This window comes from Salmo salar, chromosome 03, assembly GCF_965601325.2.
Source record: "Salmo salar chromosome 03, fSalSal1, whole genome shotgun sequence".
NCBI lineage: Eukaryota > Metazoa > Chordata > Actinopteri > Salmoniformes > Salmonidae > Salmo > Salmo salar.
The window spans coordinates 62,080,001-62,101,541 of record NC_138293.1 but is presented as its reverse complement, the minus strand read 5'-3'; the positions used below and the strand labels follow the sequence as shown (position 1 = coordinate 62,101,541).

Here is a 21,541-nt window from a genome sequence, read left to right as displayed (position 1 = left end):
AAATCGCTAGCTAACCAACAACTGTAATGATGTATTTGAGAGACAAGTGCTCCTGGTGGAAATGTATGTTTTCAATAAACATTTTGAGACAAAATATAGTTTACATGTCAACAATCTAAGCCAACCCTGTCTGTTTTGCCCCATTTTTGCTTATGTGTTAAGTTTTGTTGCTAAACATTCAACCCGTCTATACTCCCCAGGGGTTCTCAAAGTGGGGTCCACAGACCCTGAGGTACTGAAGGGGATCCGCGGTCAGATCTCAATCTCCCTATACACTATATCATTTTTACATTAGATTTTTTTAAATAAATATTACAAACAGATTGAATTAATTTTGGCCAAGAGATCTGTAGAATAGGTTAAGAGGGTGTAATACAATGTAACATGATTCATCTACAAATTATGTTCTTAATTAACCCTGGGATACATGGACCTGGATATTGGTATTCACAGTACTCCACCAATTATCAACTCCATCCTAATTTTATTTGATGTAAATGCACTAATTTAAGCTTTAAAACGGCAACGTTTTCTCTCTGCCTCGAGAGAGAACCGCAACAACAAAATCTTCTCTCCGATGCCAGGCGATGGACCTTTAAAATGGTTTGCCCGGCCATGCACTGCCAAAGTCATAGTAGAACTCCTTGTATGCTATTTTAAAAACAAAAATCTTACTCCAGTTGTGTTCTGATTATGAGGGGGTCCCTGATGAATTTGCTGTCACAAAAGGGGTCCCCAGCCAAAAAAAGTTTGAGAGCCCCTGAAGTAATTATATTTCAACTGTCACATTATTGAATGAATGATTGGGCTTACGTAGTGCTGAATTGATGCCATGAGCGAAGATCACTCTACCATTGAACCACACTGGTATAAAATGCATGGGTAGGCCATAGAGATAGAAGCTCGATCTAGTTCTGTGGGTAGGCTACTACCTTGCATGGTGCATTCGCACGTTGTTTAAAATGTGTGTTAAACTGAGTGTGGTTGTGTGCAGTGCACTGCCAAAGCCACAGATCAATAATGATCAGTGGAGAGGGAGACAGCCAGGGCCCTGAGCCATGCATACTACTAATGGTCAAACAATCACTGTGTTCACAAGAGAGAGGATGAAGCTAACACATCAGTGACACCAGCTTTGTACTGTTAGGCTACGTGTGCAGATTGTGCACTGCACACATACATTATCCACCAATGTAAGATTGTTCTGATTGATGCATCATTCTTGCATTTCCCAACAGATTGACATTGGATTGTTTCCACTCTCCCCAACATCCACCACTACCAATCCCCAACACAGAATCCTTCCAGGGGTGAATATGTGCACCATGGCAGTTTAATTGATTCACGAGGGACAGCAATACTGTGATAATTTAATAATCCAGAATTGTGGAGGCCAAGAAGCCATCACTTTAGTAATTTTTACACATATTTATGAGTTGGCTTTGGGTCTCTGGTTTTGGAATGGGAAGTAAAACTGTTTCTTGTTGCAATCTCACTTGGATGATCTGTGTGCATAACTGTCACCCCACAGCTGCTTTCTTTGGGAAATGATTCTATGAGCCAGAATCTAGTAAAATAAAAATTTCTGTTTTCAATCTCTACTGTCGTTTTAAAATAAGCCAAATCAAGTTTCTATAGGTGTAATAGATATATATTACATTATATATATCTGTAAAACCAATACCTTATTTTGAAGGAAACGGATAGGCCTAGGCTAGCTAGGCTACATATTTGCAGCATGTAACGTATCACAAGCAGGGATGTTGTTACAATGTAACAGCGGGGCGGAGCTCAATAAAATGCAAGATAATAATGTTGCATGTCTGAGATTCTCACACAATGTTGCATATCTGCAATACAGTGTATCTAGTTTGTGCACAACTGTGTGTGAATGTGAGGCGGGCTAGAGTATGGTGACGCTGACGCAACGCGTCTGCTAACTTCAGTTTTAATGACGCGCTAAAAAGACACAGAGCCCACTCTACTCCTCCTCTCATCTGCACCCCATCATACTCACCACCACTCTACCCATCCGTCCCGAAAGGAAAGCTCTCCAGAAATTGCTCCGATTTACAGTTTGCTGAGCAATAGTGGGCATGCCACGCTGCGACCGAAACAAGGATTCGAGGAGAACATGGAAAAATTGCCTTCACTTTTACAAATGCACTTTATATTTATTCATCTTCAGTCTGGAACTAAACAGCAGCGTTTCAGGTAAGATCAATATGTTGCTGTCGAATGCTTCTCGGCTTTTCATTCAAGGAAAACTCTGGAGACCGAGAGTCGCAGACTCTCTTTGTTATGGCATGTCTGAATATCCACCTAAAACTTATTTAGTTGGGGTTTTTTTTGGGGGGGGGGGGGGGGGGGGGGGTTTAGGAGACCTGGTGGAATTTTAGGGGTACTTTTTATCCGAACTTCACTGGTGCATTGGAATGCCACGAAAGTCCGAATTCTGAGTGTAACCAGATGTGTGTGTGTGTGTGTGTGTGTGTGTGTGTGTGTGTGCGGGAGGGGGACGGGGGGGTGGCGTTGTATGTGTTTTCTCGTTTGGAAACTTAAAGTGAAGTTCCAATATACCTATAGATACTTTCTTTGGCATCTTCTTTGGAAATGTAAAATTGTAGATATGTCCCACACATCCGTGTCCTTCCTTTGTAAGCTGGTATGGGACTGACGCGTTGCATATATTTGGCACCTCGGGGGCAGATGTGACCTTTACATCCTGTTATATACGTCCATCGCTTCTCCTTCCCCGTGTGCCGTGTAGGCCTATGGACACGACAGTGACCTCTCGCTTTTGAACGCTGACCTGCCTTACTCCTAGGCATGCTATGGGTCGATTTAACATTAAATCTAGGTTTATATGAATGAAGACGGATAACACTAGACTAAAAGTTATTTCAAGAAATACCACACTGTCTCATTGAAATGAAGACAAAGTAGTCCCAGTAACCAACTTGACAGGGTAGACAGCTTTGGAGGTGGGCCAAACTAAAAACAAGTTTTTTTCCCCAATTAAATTCTCAGTTCCTCCCATGTGGAAACATAACTTAAACTTACTTGGCCGATCCTATATCACAAATCCAGAGGGAATTGAACTTTCAACAAGATGTATTCAGTTCTTTGATACTGAGGTCTACACCAGAACATACATTGTGTGTAATGCGGTCAGAATTAGTTCAGTTAGTACAAGGGAGGGAAAACAGTATCAACAAAGCTGAGTATGATGATTCAAGGTGATGAAGTCAAGAAGATGATCATATACTGTAATTCACCAGGTTCTGTTATTACTGTATTATTACAGTCATTGCTTTTGTTTTCTGTGTGATTTCATTGAAAGCACAGTTGTGTCAGCTCTCAACACAATGTCATGTAGGGCCAGATATATTGTTGTGTCTAACTGTAACACCTGCAGTGTGGATGTTACTGGGTTTGTTTGCCATCTACAAAGGCAAGGCAGATCTCCCATTCACATGCTTTCATTCTTGTTTTCCACCATATCTATTTATTCTGTCTTTTAGACACTTATTCACACCCTTAGGTCTACCTGAGTGTACAGGTCTCAGAACAATCCCTGTCTCCTGGGGCTCCGTCTTACCTTTAGGATCATGGAGGAATTTCAGGTACCACCCCTGTGTCTTTGGACTCAAGCTGTACAGAAAGCAGGAAGCCAACAGCCTGATCAGCCCCTAAAAAAATCCCACCCAACCATCCACTAAAGGGCTGATCAGCCCCTAATAAATCCACCCACTCACTGCTGCTTCTCCTCCCCTCCCACTGAGATGTTTCCTGGGAGGGGGCCTACCACCTCTCTAGCTGTTTCAGAGGCTGGCCTGGACCATCATAAAACAAATAGAAACAAACACACTAACAGGCTGGAATGTCCTGTCTATTTGTTGGTTGCTGTTTTTACTGGACAAAGAGATGTTCTGTTTTTATAAAGCTTACCCGGAAAACAAGAGTCCCCTTTCATCGCAAACATCTGTCAAAATAAGAAAAAGGTTCAAGGACAATCCTTTGGTCCCACCACCACACCTTCATCCTAGACCTGGGGGTCTTTAACCTGATACCAGAATCTATCATCATTGTTGTTCTTATCCAATAACATCCACCCACACTTTTACTCCATTTTGCTTCAACATCTATGGGAGTAAAATATTTGTTATCTCACATTTCTATCCCAATATGGTTCCCAGTCCCTGTGCCTCCATCTCTACAGTACGTCTCACCTCAGTGTGGATCAAGTCAGTCACCTTTGTTTCATGTACCTCAGCCTCCACTGGCCCCCCTGGACCTCTGTGCTCCAGCTCCAGTGCCCTGCTCACACCCCCACGCCCATCAACACACCGACCGGAGTTGGAGGAGAAGAAGGTGGTTCTGGGAACATCAACCTCTCTGCTCTTGGCTCCTCATGTTCCGTTGTTCTTGGCTGCAGGTTTAAGGCGCTCTCTTTTGCAGCAGGAAACTGGCATTGGCCTGAGCAGGGTGACGGGGCAGGGAGTGGGAGAGAGGGAGAGGAGGGATCAGGCTAGATGGGTGTTGTTCTGGTTGTACTTTCCCAAGGTTTAACTTTCGTCAAGATTCGGTGAATCTGTTGATCTGTGCTTTACTGTATTCACATCAAACACTTTCAAATCCGCTGCTGGAATTACATTTGATGTTTGTCTTTTACTTAGCAGAGCCGTCTGAGGTTGAACCAACACTTTAAACACAGCTGCAAGGGCCCAGGTGTGAACACTTTGAGAAGTTAGAGCTTCTACTTCACATCAGTAACATCAGTGCCCAGCTTGTTGGGTACTAGTCATGTCCTGTGGGAAATTAGTCATCAAGGTCTAATAGGTAGTCTCAGTTTTACTGCCTTGGTAGCAACAGAAAACCAACATTCCTTTTGTTGTGGCTCTGATTCTCATCATGACAAAAGACTAAATGACATCAGGCTGCTTTTAATAACATGTACGTCTCCTAAAAACTCCTCTTGCCACTCTGTCGTTGAGTGTTGCTAAGCCAAGTGTTAGCATGGCCAAAACCATCATTATGTAAGCCTTGTCAAGGAAATCACCCACCACTGGAAGCAGCACTGCTTACTTCAGAGCATCCGGCTTAAAGTCAGTGCTGTAGATGTCCAAAATGAATTCATTGTTCTGTACTGTGTTTTGACACATTTGGGAAAGGCAAAGTTGATCCTGTAATTTGCCTGCAGCTGGGGTGGATTGCCTGTCACGACAGAGAAGAGCCCGTTAAAAGAGCATATAGAAGGGTTGGATTTTCAGACCGGGGTAGCTGGGAGCACTGCTAAATGTTTTGGCATGGACCACAAGGTAAGAAAGATCCTTGAATTGAGAGGCATCAAAGACTGAGCAACTTTGCTGAACTGTCTGATCTACAAGGTCCATACGGTATGACATTAACAGGACTCAGTTTGTCTTTGCTGTTGGAGAACTGTAGAGAGTGCTTGACTGACTGTAGCAAGGTTATTGAAGACATGCCATTTAATGGAAATGACAGACAATGAGTTCCCTGGAGAGAAATGAGTCTATGGAAAGGTTTTTCATTTCAGACTGCTATGGATTGTGTTACGTTAGTAATCGGAGTCTGAAATTATAACCTCATGGAACCTGCCCCTCATTCTTTTACTTCAATGACAAAGGTGCTATCTAGAACCAAAAAGGCTTATTTGGCTGTCCATATAGAAGAACCCAAGAATCCCTTTTGGTTCCAGGTAGAACCCTTTGGGGTTCCATGTAGAACCCTTTCCACAGAGGGTTTTACATGGAACCCAAAATAGTTATACCTGGAACCAAAAAGGGTTCTTCTATGGCGACAACTGCAGAACTGGGCTCCCGAGTGGCGCATCGGTCAAAGGCACTGCATCTTGCGGCAGGTAGCCTAGTGGTTGCTGGATTGAACCCCTGAGCTGACAATCTGTCGTTCTGACTGTTCCTAGGCAGTCATTGTAAATAAGAATTTGTTCTTAACTGACTTGCCTGGTTAAATAAAGGTTAAATAATAAAAATGAAAAGAATTCTAAGAGTGCATAGTAAAGATTTTTCCAGAGGCGCACCATTACCATGTGAGAAAAGATATTTTGACTCCTGAATCTTTATTGCATCACAATTAGTGGACAGTAAACAGGACTAACAACATGGTGCTACAATGAGATGTCTGCAGCAGTCAGGCTAGCTGGTAATTATATCTGATTACACTGTACAAAGCACTGCCAGTGGAGGCTCACAGCTCTGTGGAACCACTCAGCCATTGTTGTTTAGTAACTGCACCATTTGCAGCATCTGGAAGCTGTCCAAGGCCACAAGCTGACTATTATTTCTCAACAATTTTGCAACAGAGTTTGAGTGAGTCGAGAAAAGCTAGTGCTACACTGATTGAAGTTCTGCATTAATAACGACTTTGTAGAGACTCTTTTTATGGAGATTCTCCATCGTTTTAGTGTTGGTAGTGCTGCAAGGGCGGTGTTGCTAGTTCTGTGAGATAGCTACAGTGGACTGATTAGATGACCTGAGGAGGGGGTTTAGTACTACAGGCCAGGACCCCTATTCTGTGTGTGGACTGAAGTACCCCCATACCAGAGCCAGCTGATTCAGAGGGGTTGGGTTAAATGCGGAAGACACATTTCAGTTGAATGCATTCAGTTGTGCGACTGACTAGGTATCCCCCTTTCCCTATGTTCAGTCCAACGCCCAGTGATCTGTCCCACCTTCCACACATCCTGGCCCCTCGGAGGGCCCCGTGAAGGAGGAATGCAGACGGTCTCTCTCTCTCTGTTTCTCTTCTCTGGACCCAGATTCACTGAGGAGGGCTTGTTTTGGGGTCGTTCCTTTTTTCTCCTTGCTCTTTTTGTTCACTTAACATCACAGCTGCACTCCCTCTCCTCTCTTTCTTCCTCTCTTTCTCTCCCTTTCCGTCTCTCGCTCTCTCTTCCACCAGTGCACACACTTTTGAATCACCTGGCCTTAACCTCCCAATCCCCCCCAGAAGAAAAAGAAAAGCTCAGAGAAGAAGTGGGTCGGAGAGAAAACCACAGTGGGTTTTTGGGAAGGTTGTTGGGTTCTCTTCCCGACATTCCAGCCATAGTGGCTGGAGTCCAGCCAGTATCTAGCTAGCTTAGAGTTAAATACAGTATCTCACTTTCTCTCTACCTCCTCCTCTTATCAGTTCATGCAGGGTTGGAGTATATACAGTATACTTACTCTTGTATTACACAGATCCTACAGTAGAGACCCAATGCCCATAGCACATTGACATTTACATTACTGCATAAGGATGAACTAAGCCAAGGTACAGTTCATGACATTTCATTGTAACTTTTTTTGAGAATTAACTGTAGGGTCACTCTGTCTGGGTAAATTACTGACATAATTAAGTAAAGTAATGACATGTATATTATCCGATATTGACAACACAAACAGATTTTTTCTCCTGATAAAGTTCCAAACCAGTCCCCCAAAACCCCCAGACCGCCCAGTCCTCATTTAGTTCTTCAGCCAACCTTCCCTCACATGACATTCAGACCACAGACTCCCCGTGAGGAGAAAGGCCATTCCAGGTCACATGTCTGAAATGGGGCAAATATCCCAGAATCTGACAGGAAATAACAAATAAATAGACATTACCAACATTAAAAGATGCGTGAAAAAACATGTGCAGCCACATTTTAAAAGCAGCAGCCCCCTCCAATTAACACTTGTCTAGACACATAACCTGGGTCAATGTCTGGTTAAGTTGATACAGGTTTGGGAGCCTCCTATGGTCTTTGATACGCAAATGAAATGATTTCTTTCTCCAACTTGTTTGTCTGTTTTGTCATAGATGTGAGAGGAGATATAACTGGGTGGGCTAGGTATTATTGTGAGAAAGCTAGCCTTTCAACAGCACCACAACCAGCTGAAAGATGTTTGCTCTAGCAAAGCAGGTCATCCATTAACAGTGATATTGATCGTGTTCTCCACAATAGCAGCTAAAGATGGAATAGTTCCTGAACAGTGTTATTGACTGTCCTCTCTCTCTCTCTCTCGCTCTCTTGTGTCTCTCTCTTGTGTCTCTCTCTCTCTATGTCTCTCTCTCTCTCTGTGTTTCTCTCTCTCTATGTGTCTCTCTCTCGCTGTGTTTCTCTATCTCTCTGTCTCTCTCTCTATGTGTCTCTCTCTCTCTGTGTTTCTCTATCTCTCTCTCCACAGAGCCTGTGAATGGTGATGTGTTTGTGTTCTTCCACGAGGGGGCTCAGGGCTGTCTAGGGGTGCAGGGTCACTCCCTGTCCCTGTCCGAGTCCTGCGAGGATGACGCCCAGAAGTGGAAGTGGGTGACCCGGGGCCGGCTCTTCAACCTTGGCTCTTCTCTGTGCCTGGGCATGACAACAGGAAACTACAGCTCCAGGGAGGACACCTCACAACTGGGCGTCTACCCCTGTGACAGAGAGCCTCCCGGAGTCCGCTGGACCTGGTACTGTTCCCAGGTGTTGGACAACCTCAACCTGTACCTGCCGTCACCCTCGCACCCTGTTAACCCCTCCGCTAACTCCTCAGTGGTGGCCTCGGATGTCAAGCCCCCACGGGAGGGGCTCAAGTGGAGGCTCTTTGGGGACGATCAGGACCTTTGTTCTAGGAGCTATCGTGGTAAGTAGAATATCTTCTGCTTCTGGTTTGCAAAGTCTAGTGGATTACTAAGGGTTGATGACCCTATTTTGGTACTCTTTGTCTGATAAAGGGAAGTGTAAGTTGAGCAAGTCATTCTGGTCAGGAAGTGACCTACATGTAATGTAAAATAATAGTCTTGATTTTATTTTGGTATGGAGCAACAAGACGTCAGTTCGACTCGGGTAGGACAAGGGAGTCAGCCATTTTGCAAAAGAAAATTCAACATATGGTTTGTCACTATTTCTCCCAACAGGGCTTGTGAATGAAAAGCTGAGGCAGGGTTAGTCAGCTGTGTTGTACTGTTGAGGAGGTTACAGCTGTATCTGTTCAGACGCACGCTGCAATTTTTTTGCCCTGGGCCTCTCTGTCGACTCTATGACTGACTGGCAGCCCGCCAGCAAGATAGCTAAGGAAAGCCCTCTCGCTCTGTGTTTGTAAACTCAAGATGTAAACAGTGGAATGCCCTTGCCCTCACATAGCCTACAGTAGAGCTGGGTCATTAAACCGGAAATGACTGACACCGACCATACCGATCACTTATCGCGGGCATTTCGCTGATATCGCTCATTATGATACGTAGCCTGTACTAGAGAAATGTGAAGTTTGGAATGAAGTAAGTGTGTTAATATGGGTGATTGTTAATGGGACAGTTGACGGCTACAACCATCAGACTAGTAGTAAGTTAGTAGGAAACGTTTCAAAAACTTGTTGCACATTAATGTTATAAACTATCCTTCTATTTATCATTTTTGCATCAATTCAGGCAATTCAGGCAAATCCACAAAAATGCGGATTTTTGTCCATATCACCCAGTTCTAGCCTACGGTATGTTAGTGTTTATGTAGGACCTAGGAGTTGAAGCCCCCGCGTAAGGGTTAACAGTGTGGTTTTGAAGCAAAGCCTTGTTTCCACTATTATTATTAGTAGTATTATTATTCATACAGATATCAAATGTTATAATTTAAGTTGCACTGACAACCTTTCTGCTGGGCTTACTCTTTGAAATACTGTATCTAGCCTGTCTGACTGGAATTAAAACCAGATCTCCTACAACCTAAGTCCAGAAAACTACTTCTTTACTTTCCTCCTCTATCTTTCCTCTCTTTCTTTTCTTACTTTCCTCCTCTATCTTTCCTCTCCTTCTTTACTTTCCTCTATCTTTCCTCTCCTTCTTTACTTTCCTCCTCTCTTTCCTCTCCTTCTTTACTTTCCTCCTCTATCTTTCCTGTCTTTCTTTTCTTACTTTCCTCCTCTATCTTTCCTCTCTTTCTTTACTTTCCTCCTCTATCTTTCCTCTCTTTCTTTTCTTACTTTCGTCCTCTATCTTTCCTCTCTTTCTTTTCTTACTTTCGTCCTCTATCTTTCCTCTCCTTCTTTACTTTCCTTCTCTATCTTTCCTCTCCTTCTTTTCTTTCCTTTTTTTGTGGGGAGACAAAAGGCATTTGTAACTTTTAACTGCCATTCCTCACAACTTGCTTTTGTGAAGACAACAGGCTGCTGAATAAAGAATGCCACGGACATTAGTCACCCCGCTGTGTAGCTAGCAGGCTAGCAGCTTGACATGAACCAGCCACTGGTGGAGAAGAGAGGGAAATGAAGGAGGGAAAAGGGAACTTTCTAGGCCTTTCCCCCTTTTTAACACATATGCCCTACTTTCCATGGGCCTGGCTAGTTCTCTGTGTGTTTTGGTAACATCGCAGACACCCTTCTAGTCCCTCTCTTTACAGCTCTCTCTCTCCCTACCGCTCTCTTTCTCCTTTTCTCCCTCGCCCTTTCTCTCTATCTTTCCTCGCTCGCTCTCTTCCCTCTCTCTCTCTTTCTCCATCGTGTCTTGGAGAGTTGATTTGAGTTGTCCCTGCTGTCCTTTCCTTCATACCCCGCTGTCCAGTGGAATGCAGAGGCTACCGTGGCAACCCCTGGGCATTTTGTCAAACTGTGGAGATCAGGTTTCATTCAAAATAAAGTTCATTCACCTCTCAAAGAATAATGGAGTTTAGTTTATACATGGCAGTCTCATAATAGACTGGGAAAATAACTAAAACAGCTGCTTATAAACTAAACTCATTATTTTATTATTTTAGAGAAAGCTTTTTGGAAAGAGTACCCTTTCTACCCTTGTCAATTGCTAGTGAAAATGAAAATGACTTTTTCTGGCATACTTTTTGAACTGTTTCAGACAGTATTTAGTTTTTATAAAGCTTTGTCCTGATGTAGTTATTTTTCAGATGTAAATTCTTTGATTGTTTTTCCATTATCTGGTCTATTTTGGTTTATTGTTTACCTTTGATGGTCTTTCCCATACCTTTTGGTCCAAAAGCACACTTTGGCGTCTGTCTTAATTTCCTGTAATATATCTTCTATTTATTGATCACGTTTAATTGCACGTCTTTCAGTACACAGATTTGTTTGCTCAGTACAAACTATCCACACAAATCAATTTGGGACAGAAAGTGGCGCTTCAGTGCCAGTGCATCCTGGGATTTGAAGTCTTTCCATCGTGCGCCTTTGCAGAAATCTATACTATCCAGGGGAACTCTTATGGTCGGCCCTGCTACCTGCCCTTCATGTACGATGGCCAGTGGTTCCACAACTGCACCAGTATTGGCAGAGAGGACGGTCACCTGTGGTGTGCCACCACCTTCGACTATGGCAAGGACGAACGCTGGGGCTTCTGTCCTGTTAAGAGTGAGTCACTGTCTCACACAGCTATATTCCTCCTCCACCTCCTCCTCCCCCCCCCCCCCCCCCACACACACACACACGCACCACAGACTCTTTCTATGTCTCTCTATGACTTTTTCCCCTTGCAATGATCTCTGTTTCTCCCACCCTCCCCTCTTTCTCTCACTCACTCCCTCCCTCCCCCTCCCAGGCAATGACTGTGAGACGTTCTGGGACACAGATCCCCTGACAGACAGCTGCTACCAGTTCAACTTCCAGGCCACCCTGTCATGGAGCGAGGCTCGCATCAGCTGCCAACAGCAGGGGGCAGACCTGCTCAGTATCACCAAGCTACATGAACAGACCTACATCAACGGTAAGAGACCAGAGGAGAGTCTAAAATGCAGTGCTCTATGCTACAACACGGTAGAGGTTTTCTTCCTTATTCTCGGTTTGATATAAATGTGTTTATAGGTCTGTTATGAACTGGTATTAAACATTACTGGTAAACAACTATGTATTAAGCGTGTATAAGCCATTTAAAAGCATACCTTAAAATCACCATCTTTTCTCAACTTACCTCTTCTCTAATAGTTTTAAAGAGGGAGAGTGTGATCTTGCCTCTGTTTATATGAGAACATCTTAGGTTTTTAAGAGAAGTCTCCCTGCTGCTGTAGGTTTGCTGACTGGTTACAGTGCTGCTCTGTGGATCGGTCTGAATGACCTGGACATCACCGGAGGCTGGCAGTGGGGTGACTCCTCCCCACTCAAATACCTCAACTGGGAGAACGGTGAGAGAACACTGCCTTTAACCCAACCCAACCTCAACCATCTTTTTAATCCAACCTCAACCATCCTGAAACACCATTCTAACCCAACCTCAACAATCCTCAACCATCTTTTTAACCCAACCTCAACCATCCTCAAACATCTTTCCAACTCAACCCAACCTCAACCATCTTTTTAACCCAACCTCAACCATCCTCAAACATCTTTCCAACCCAACCCAACCTCAACCAACCTCAACCATCTTTTTAACCCAACCTCAACCATCCTCAAACATCTTTCCAACCCAACCCAACCTCAACCATCCTCAACCATCTTTTTAACCCAACCTCAACCATCCTCAAACATCTTTCCAACTCAACCCAACCTCAACCATCCTCAACCATCTTTTTAACCCAACCTCAACCATCCTCAAACATCTTTCTAACCCAACCCAACCTCATCCATCCTCAACCCTCATTTTAAAAGCAGATTGACGTTTATTGTCCTGAATCTTGCCCTGGAAGCAGAACTCTCGCTAGATGGGCCAGCTGTAAAGTCAAAATTGACTATATAGTAAAAATGTATGAAAACAGATTTTTTTTTAGTCTTAATGTAAGGTTAGGGTTAGCAGGGTTAGGGTTATGGTTAGGTTTAAAATCAGTTTTTATGACTTTGTGGCTGTGTAACGGCTGTCTGTGGAAGTAGACCAAGGTGCAGCGGAGTTAGTGTTCATCTTGAGTTTTAATTAACAAACACGATACAACAAAACAAGAAAACCGACAGCCAAACAGTACTGTCAGGTGCAAGACACTAAACAAAAACAATCCCCCACAAAACCCAAAGGAAAAACAGGCTCCTTTTGTGTGACTCCCAATCAGCAACAACGAACTACAGCTGTGCCTGATTGGGAGCCACACACTGCCCAAAACAAAGAAATAGAAAAATGAACATAGAACGCCCACCCAATGTAACACCCTGGCCTAACCAAAATAAAGAACAAAAACCCCTCTTTATGGCCAGGGCGTTACAGTACCCCCCCCCCCCCCCAAAGGTGCGGACTCTGGCCGCAAAACCTGACTCTGAAGGGAGGGTCCGGGTGGGCCTTCTTACGGCGGCGGCTCAGGTGTGGGACGTGGCCTCCGCTCCACCCTCGGCATCGCCCACTTAGGTGGTGCCCCTGGCCGCGCCGGAGGACAGGTGGGCGACCCTGACTGCGCCCGCCTGGCAGGCGATTCTGGCTGCGCCCGGCTGGCGGGCGTCCCTGGCTGCGCCCGGCTGGCGGGCGTCCCTGGCTGCGCCCGGTTGGCGGGCGACCCTGGCGGCTCCGGGCTGGCGGGCGGCTCCGGCGGTTCTGGCCCAGGATTCACCAGGCTGGGGAGACATGAAGGAGGCCTGGCCCTGGGCACAGGCACAGGACTCACCAGGCTGGGGAGACATGAAGGAGGCCTGGCCCTGGGCGCAGGCACAGGACTCACCAGGCTGGCGGCGGTTCTGCCGGCTCCGGTGGCTCCGGGCTGGCGGGCGGCTCTGGCGGCTCTGGCCCAGGATTCACCAGGCTGGGGAGACATGAAGGAGGCCTGGCCCTGGGCGCAGGCACAGGACTCACCAGGCTGGCGGGCGGCTCTGGCAGCTCCGGACAGGCGGGCGGCTCTGGCGGCTCCGGACTGGCGGGCTGCTCTGCCGGCTCCGGACTGGCGGGCGGCTCTGCCGGCTCCGGACTAGCGGGCGGCTCTGGCGGCTCCGGACTGGCGGGCGGCTCTGGCCCAGGACTCACCAGGCTTGGGAGACATGAAGGTGGCCTGGCTCTGGGCGCAGACACTGGACTCACCAGGCTGGGGAGACCCACAGGAGGCCTGGTCCTGGGAGGAGGCACAGGATAGACCAGGTTGGAGAGACCCACAGGAGGCCTGGTCCTGGGAGGAGGCACAGGATAAACCAGGCTGGAGCGACCCACTGGAGGCCTGGTCCGAGGAGGAGGCACAGGATAAACTGGGCTGTGGGGGAGCACTGGAGTTCTGGTGCGTAGGCTTGCCACCCAAACTCCAGGCTGAATGCCCACTTTTGCCCGGCACGGGTGGAGCGCAGGTATTGGGCGAACTGAGCCCTCCCAGCGCCCTGGAGACACAGTGCGCAGAGCCGGCGCAGGATAGCCTGGACCGAAACGGCGCACTGGAGACCAGACACGCTGGGCTGGCACAATCCGTCCTGGCTCGATGCCTGCTCTCGCATGGCACTTGCGGGGGGCTGGCATGTAGCGCTCTGGGCTATCAACGCGTACTGGGGACACTGTGCGCTTTACCGCATAACACGGTGCCTGACCAGTACTGCGCTGCCTCCTGTAAGCACGGGGAGTTGGCCCAGAATTCCTTCCTGGCTCTGCCACACTCCCCGTGTGCCCCCCCAAACATTTTTTGGGGGCTGCCTCTCGTGCCTGTTGCGCTCCCTCGCTTCGTACCAGCGCCTCTCAGCTATCGCCGCCTCGATCTCCCACTGCGGGCGGCGATACTCCCCAGCCTGAGCCCACGGTCCACCTCCGTCGAGCAATTCCTCCCATCTCCAGGAATCCTGAACGCACCTCTCCATCTCCTCCAAAGTCCATGAGTCCATATCTCCCCTCTCCTGGTGCTTCTCCTTCCTCCGCTGCTTGGTCCGTTCTTTGGTGGGTGATTCTGTAACGGCTGTCGTCGCAAGAAAACCAAGATGCAGCGGAGGTTGTGGATTCATTATGGATATTTAATAAAATGAACCACTATAAACAAAACATAAAACAGCAACGATAGCAAACAGTCCTGTCTGATCAAAAACGAACGAGACAGAAAACAATCCCCCACAAAACCCAAAGGAAAAACAGGCTCCTTATGTGTGACTCCCAATCAGCAACAACGAACTACAGCTGTGCCTGATTGGGAGCCACACACGGCCCAAAACAAAGAAATACAAAAACATAGAAAAATGAACATAGAACGCCCACCCAATGTAACACCCTGGCCTAACCAAAATAAAGAACAAAAACCCCTCTCTATGGCCAGGGCTTTACAGGCTGTGCCAGCAAGTGACCACTGCAGAGCTGCTTTCAGGGCAATATTCATGACAATAAATGCCAACCTGCTCCTTTTAACCCAACCCAATCTCATACATCCTCAACCAACCTTTTAACCTTATCCATCCTCAACCATCCTATTAACCTTATCCATCCTAAACCATCCTTTTAACCTTATCCATCCTCAACTATCCTTTTAACTTCATCCATCCTCAACTATCCTTTTAACCTTATCCATCCTCAACAATCCTTTTAATCTTATCCATCCTCAACCATCTTTTTAACCCAACCTCAACCATCCTCAAACATCTTTCTAACCCAACCCAACCTCATCCATCCTCAACCCTCATTTTAAAAGCAGATTGACGTTTATTGTCCTGAATCTTGCCCTGGAAGCAGAACTCTCGCTAGATGGGCCAGCTGTAAAGTCAAAATTGACTATATAGTAAAAATGTATGAAAACAGATTTTTTTTAGTCTTAATGTAAGGTTAGGGTTAGCAGGGTTAGGGTTATGGTTAGGTTTAAAATCAGTTTTTATGACTTTGTGGCTGTGTAACGGCTGTCTGTGGAAGTAGACCAAGGTGCAGCGGAGTTAGTGTTCATCTTGAGTTTTAATTAACAAACACGATACAACAAAACAAGAAAACCGACAGCCAAACAGTACTGTCAGGTGCAAGACACTAAACAAAAACAATCCCCCACAAAACCCAAAGGAAAAACAGGCTCCTTTTGTGTGACTCCCAATCAGCAACAACGAACTACAGCTGTGCCTGATTGGGAGCCACACACTGCCCAAAACAAAGAAATAGAAAAATGAACATAGAACGCCCACCCAATGTAACACCCTGGCCTAACCAAAATAAAGAACAAAAACCCCTCTTTATGGCCAGGGCGTTACAGTACCCCCCCCCCCCCCAAAGGTGCGGACTCTGGCCGCAAAACCTGACTCTGAAGGGAGGGTCCGGGTGGGCCTTCTTACGGCGGCGGCTCAGGTGCGGGACGTGGCCTCCGCTCCACCCTCGGCATCGCCCACTTAGGTGGTGCCCCTGGCCGCGCCGGAGGACAGGTGGGCGACCCTGACTGCGCCCGCCTGGCAGGCGATTCTGGCTGCGCCCGGCTGGCGGGCGTCCCTGGCTGCGCCCGGCTGGCGGGCGTCCCTGGCTGCGCCCGGTTGGCGGGCGACCCTGGCGGCTCCGGGCTGGCGGGCGGCTCCGGCGGTTCTGGCCCAGGATTCACCAGGCTGGGGAGACATGAAGGAGGCCTGGCCCTGGGCACAGGCACAGGACTCACCAGGCTGGGGAGACATGAAGGAGGCCTGGCCCTGGGCGCAGGCACAGGACTCACCAGGCTGGCGGCGGTTCTGCCGGCTCCGGTGGCTCCGGGCTGGCGGGCGGCTCTGGCGGCTCTGGCCCAGGATTCACCAGGCTGGGGAGACATGAAGGAGGCCTGGCCCTGGGCGCAGGCACAGGACTCACCAGGCTGGCGGGCGGCTCTGGCAGCTCCGGACAGGCGGGCGGCTCTGGCGGCTCCGGACTGGCGGGCTGCTCTGCCGGCTCCGGACTGGCGGGCGGCTCTGCCGGCTCCGGACTAGCGGGCGGCTCTGGCGGCTCCGGACTGGCGGGCGGCTCTGGCCCAGGACTCACCAGGCTTGGGAGACATGAAGGTGGCCTGGCTCTGGGCGCAGACACTGGACTCACCAGGCTGGGGAGACCCACAGGAGGCCTGGTCCTGGGAGGAGGCACAGGATAGACCAGGTTGGAGAGACCCACAGGAGGCCTGGTCCTGGGAGGAGGCACAGGATAAACCAGGCTGGAGCGACCCACTGGAGGCCTGGTCCGAGGAGGAGGCACAGGATAAACTGGGCTGTGGGGGAGCACTGGAGTTCTGGTGCGTAGGCTTGCCACCCAAACTCCAGGCTGAATGCCCACTTTTGCCCGGCACGGGTGGAGCGCAGGTATTGGGCGAACTGAGCCCTCCCAGCGCCCTGGAGACACAGTGCGCAGAGCCGGCGCAGGATAGCCTGGACCGAAACGGCGCACTGGAGACCAGACACGCTGGGCTGGCACAATCCGTCCTGGCTCGATGCCTGCTCTCGCATGGCACTTGCGGGGGGCTGGCATGTAGCGCTCTGGGCTATCAACGCGTACTGGGGACACTGTGCGCTTTACCGCATAACACGGTGCCTGACCAGTACTGCGCTGCCTCCTGTAAGCACGGGGAGTTGGCCCAGAATTCCTTCCTGGCTCTGCCACACTCCCCGTGTGCCCCCCCAAACATTTTTTGGGGGCTGCCTCTCGTGCCTGTTGCGCTCCCTCGCTTCGTACCAGCGCCTCTCAGCTATCGCCGCCTCGATCTCCCACTGCGGGCGGCGATACTCCCCAGCCTGAGCCCACGGTCCACCTCCGTCGAGCAATTCCTCCCATCTCCAGGAATCCTGAACGCACCTCTCCATCTCCTCCAAAGTCCATGAGTCCATATCTCCCCTCTCCTGGTGCTTCTCCTTCCTCCGCTGCTTGGTCCGTTTTTTGGTGGGTGATTCTGTAACGGCTGTCGTCGCAAGAAAACCAAGATGCAGCGGAGGTTGTGGATTCATTATGGATATTTAATAAAATGAACCACTATAAACAAAACATAAAACAGCAACGATAGCAAACAGTCCTGTCTGATCAAAAACGAACGAGACAGAAAACAATCCCCCACAAAACCCAAAGGAAAAACAGGCTCCTTATGTGTGACTCCCAATCAGCAACAACGAACTACAGCTGTGCCTGATTGGGAGCCACACACGGCCCAAAACAAAGAAATACAAAAACATAGAAAAATGAACATAGAACGCCCACCCAATGTAACACCCTGGCCTAACCAAAATAAAGAACAAAAACCCCTCTCTATGGCCAGGGCTTTACAGGCTGTGCCAGCAAGTGACCACTGCAGAGCTGCTTTCAGGGCAATATTCATGACAATAAATGCCAACCTGCTCCTTTTAACCCAACCCAATCTCATACATCCTCAACCAACCTTTTAACCTTATCCATCCTCAACCATCCTATTAACCTTATCCATCCTAAACCATCCTTTTAACCTTATCCATCCTCAACTATCCTTTTAACTTCATCCATCCTCAACTATCCTTTTAACCTTATCCATCCTCAACAATCCTTTTAATCTTATCCATCCTCAACCATCATTTTAACCCAACCTCATCCATCCTCAACCATCCTTTTAACCTTATCCATCCTCAACCATCCTTTTAACCTTATCCATCCTCAACCATCCTTTTAACTTCATCCATCCTCAACTATCCTTTTAACCTTATCCGTCCTCAACAATCCTTTTAATCTTATCCATCCTCAACCATCCTTTTAACCAACCTCATCCATCTTCAACCATCCTTTTAACCTTATCCATCCTCAACCATCCTTTTAACCTTATCCGTCCTCAACCATCCTTTTAAACTTATCCATTCTCAACCATCCTTTTAACCTTATCCATCCTTATCCATCCTTTTAACCTCATCCATCCTCAACCCTCATTTTAAAAGCAGATTGACGTTTATTGTCCTGAATCTTGCCCTGGAAGCAGAACTCTCGCTAGATGGGCCAGCTGTAAAGTCAAAATTGACTATATAGTAAAAATGTATGAAAACAGAAATATATTTTCTGGTCTTAATGTAAGGTTAGGGTTAGCAGGGTTAGGGTTATGGTTAGGTTTAAAATCAGGTTTTATGACTTTGTGGCTGTGCCAGCAAGTGACCACTGCAGAGCTGCTTTCAGGGCAATATTCATGACAATAAATGCCAACCTGCTCCTTTTAACCCAACCCAATCTCATACATCCTCAACCAACCTTTTAACCTTATCCATCCTCAACAATCCTTTTAACCTTATCCATCCTGAACCATCCTTTTAACCTTATCCATCCTCAACTATCCTTTTAACTTCATCCATCCTCAACTATTCTTTTAACCTTGTCCATCCTCAACAATCCTTTTAACCTTATCCATCCTCAACCATCCTTTTAACCTTATCCATCCTCAACCATCCTTTTAACCTTATCCATCCTCAACTATCCTTTTAACTTCATCCATCCTCAACTATCCTTTTAACCTTATCCGTCCTCAACAATCCTTTTAATCTTATCCATCCTCAACCATCCTTTTAACCCAACCTCATACATCCTCAACCAACCTTTTAACCTTATCCATCCTCAACCATCCTTTTAACCTTATCCATCCTCAACCATCCTTTTAACCTTATCCATCCTCAACCATCCTTTTAACCTTATCCATCCTCAACTATCCTTTTAACTTCATCCATCCTCAACTATCCTTTTAACCTTATCCGTCCTCAACAATCCTTTTAATCTTATCCATCCTCAACCATCCTTTTAACCCAACCTCATACATCCTCAACCAACCTTTTAACCTTATCCATCCTCAACCATCCTTTTAACCTTATCCATCCTCAACCATCCTTTTAACCTTATCCATCCTCAACCATCCTTTTAACCTTATCCATCCTCAACCATCCTTTTAACCTTATCCATCCTCAACTATCCTTTTAACTTCATCCATCCTCAACTATCCTTTTAACCTTATCCGTCCTCAACCATCCTTTTAACCCAACCTCATCCATCCTCAACCATCGTTTTAACCTTATAATCTTATCCATCCTCAACCATCCTTTTAACCCAACCTCATCCATCCTCAACCATCGTTTTAACCTTATCCATCCTCAACCATCCTTTTAACTTCATCCATCCTCAACTATCCTTTTAACCTTATCCGTCCTCAACAATCCTTTTAATCTTATCCATCCTCAACCATCCTTTTAACCAACCTCATCCATCCTCAACCATCCTTTTAACCTTATCCATCCTCAACCATCCTTTTAACCTTATCCGTCCTCAACCATCCTTTTAAACTTATCCATCCTCAACCATCCTTTTAACCTTATCCATCCTTTTAACCTTATCCATCCTCAGCCATCCTTTTAACCTTATCCATCCTCAGCCATCCTTTTAACCTTATCCATCCTCGGCCATCCTTTTAACCTTATCTATCCTCAGCCATCCTTTTAACCTTATCCATCCTCAGCCATCCTTTTAACCTTATCCATCCTCAGCCATCCTTTTAACCTTATCCATCCTCAGCCATCCTTTTAACCTTATCCATCCTCGGCCATCCTTTTAACCTTATCCGTCCTCAGCCATCCTTTTAACCTTATCCGTCCTCAGCCATCCTTTTAACCTTATCCGTCCTCAACCATCCTTTTAACCCAACCCAACCTCTACCATCTGTTTACAACACTAACACCACAGACTACACAGAGAACTTCTAAGCTGTCTCTTCTTTCTATCTCCCAATATTCTTTCTATTTCAATCCCAGACCAGCCGGGCCATGTGGAGGAGGAGAACTGTGCGGTGATCAGGACAGAGTCGTCTGGCCGCTGGCAGAACAGAGACTGCTCTGTAGCCCTTCCCTACGTCTGTAAGAAGAGACCCAATGCCACCCTGGATCCCTTCACCACCGGTACGTCTGCCTAGTCACCGGTCGAGACTCTAGACCTCCTTATCAAATCCTCCCTGCTAAAGCTTTTACAGATGTTGGAGCTTGATTTGATCACTCTTCTGTTGCTGAGAATTTTCCTGCAAAGCAGGAAAGGCACATTTGTAGTGTATTTGAGTTTTGAAAAGGCTTCTAATGTTTGTAATTTCCACTTTCAAATTTCAGACTTCATTTTCCCTTACGAAAAATGTATCAACCCCTGCAAAATGTACATTTGTTACAATCCACATAATAATTCACATTTCCTGTTGCTGCAGCATTATTTTCCCTCTGTAGCGAACAGGTTCAAATTAAGATCCTACATATGTAGCTTGTTGTTTCATGGACAGTTACATACACTGGATGTGAGTAGTTACAGTTCTAAAAACAAAATCCTAGATTTGTGTTACCATCGGGTTATATGCTCTCTACTGTATTAGCAAATAGTTAATATAGGATATATTTCCCTTCTGTTTGCTCTCTGTCTCTGCTCTGTGGGCTGCAGACTCGTGGGCGGATGATGAGAAGTACGAGTGTGATGTGGGCTGGCAGGCGTTCCAGGCAGGCTGCTACAGACTGACGTCAGAGAAGGTCGACTGGGACGCTGCTCAGAAAACCTGTCAGAAAATGGAGGCCAACCTGGTCAGCCTCCACACCCTGCCTGAACTAGAGTTCATCATCAACAACATCAAGCGAGGTACACAGATAATGCAGTATGTCATGGAAAGGTACCTCAACCTGAATCTGCTACACAGATAGTACAATACTGTACATGTCACAAAAAGAATCTTCAACTTCAGTGTCCAACAGTTTCTCTCTTAGGAGACATTTGATCTTGTTTCTTGTTTGTTTTTATATATAGCACATGTGTACAA

General features: G+C 46.8%; 1 protein-coding gene across 2 annotated transcripts in view; it reads left to right on the top strand.

Moving 5' to 3' along the window:
• Window positions 1–1,944: 1,944 nt before the first annotated feature.
• LOC106600995 (C-type mannose receptor 2) overlaps window positions 1,945–21,541 on the top strand; it is a 47,868-nt gene continuing 28,271 nt past the window's right edge. For both annotated transcript variants that reach the window (XM_014192828.3, XM_014192827.3), the window contains exons 1-7: window positions 1,945–2,214; window positions 8,196–8,630; window positions 11,163–11,336; window positions 11,524–11,688; window positions 11,990–12,103; window positions 20,508–20,651; window positions 21,172–21,363. In XM_014192828.3, coding sequence (XP_014048303.1) covers window positions 2,097–2,214; window positions 8,196–8,630; window positions 11,163–11,336; window positions 11,524–11,688; window positions 11,990–12,103; window positions 20,508–20,651; window positions 21,172–21,363 — 1,342 coding nt within the window. In that variant the 5' untranslated portion in view covers window positions 1,945–2,096. The remainder of the gene's footprint in view (window positions 2,215–8,195; window positions 8,631–11,162; window positions 11,337–11,523; window positions 11,689–11,989; window positions 12,104–20,507; window positions 20,652–21,171; window positions 21,364–21,541) is intronic.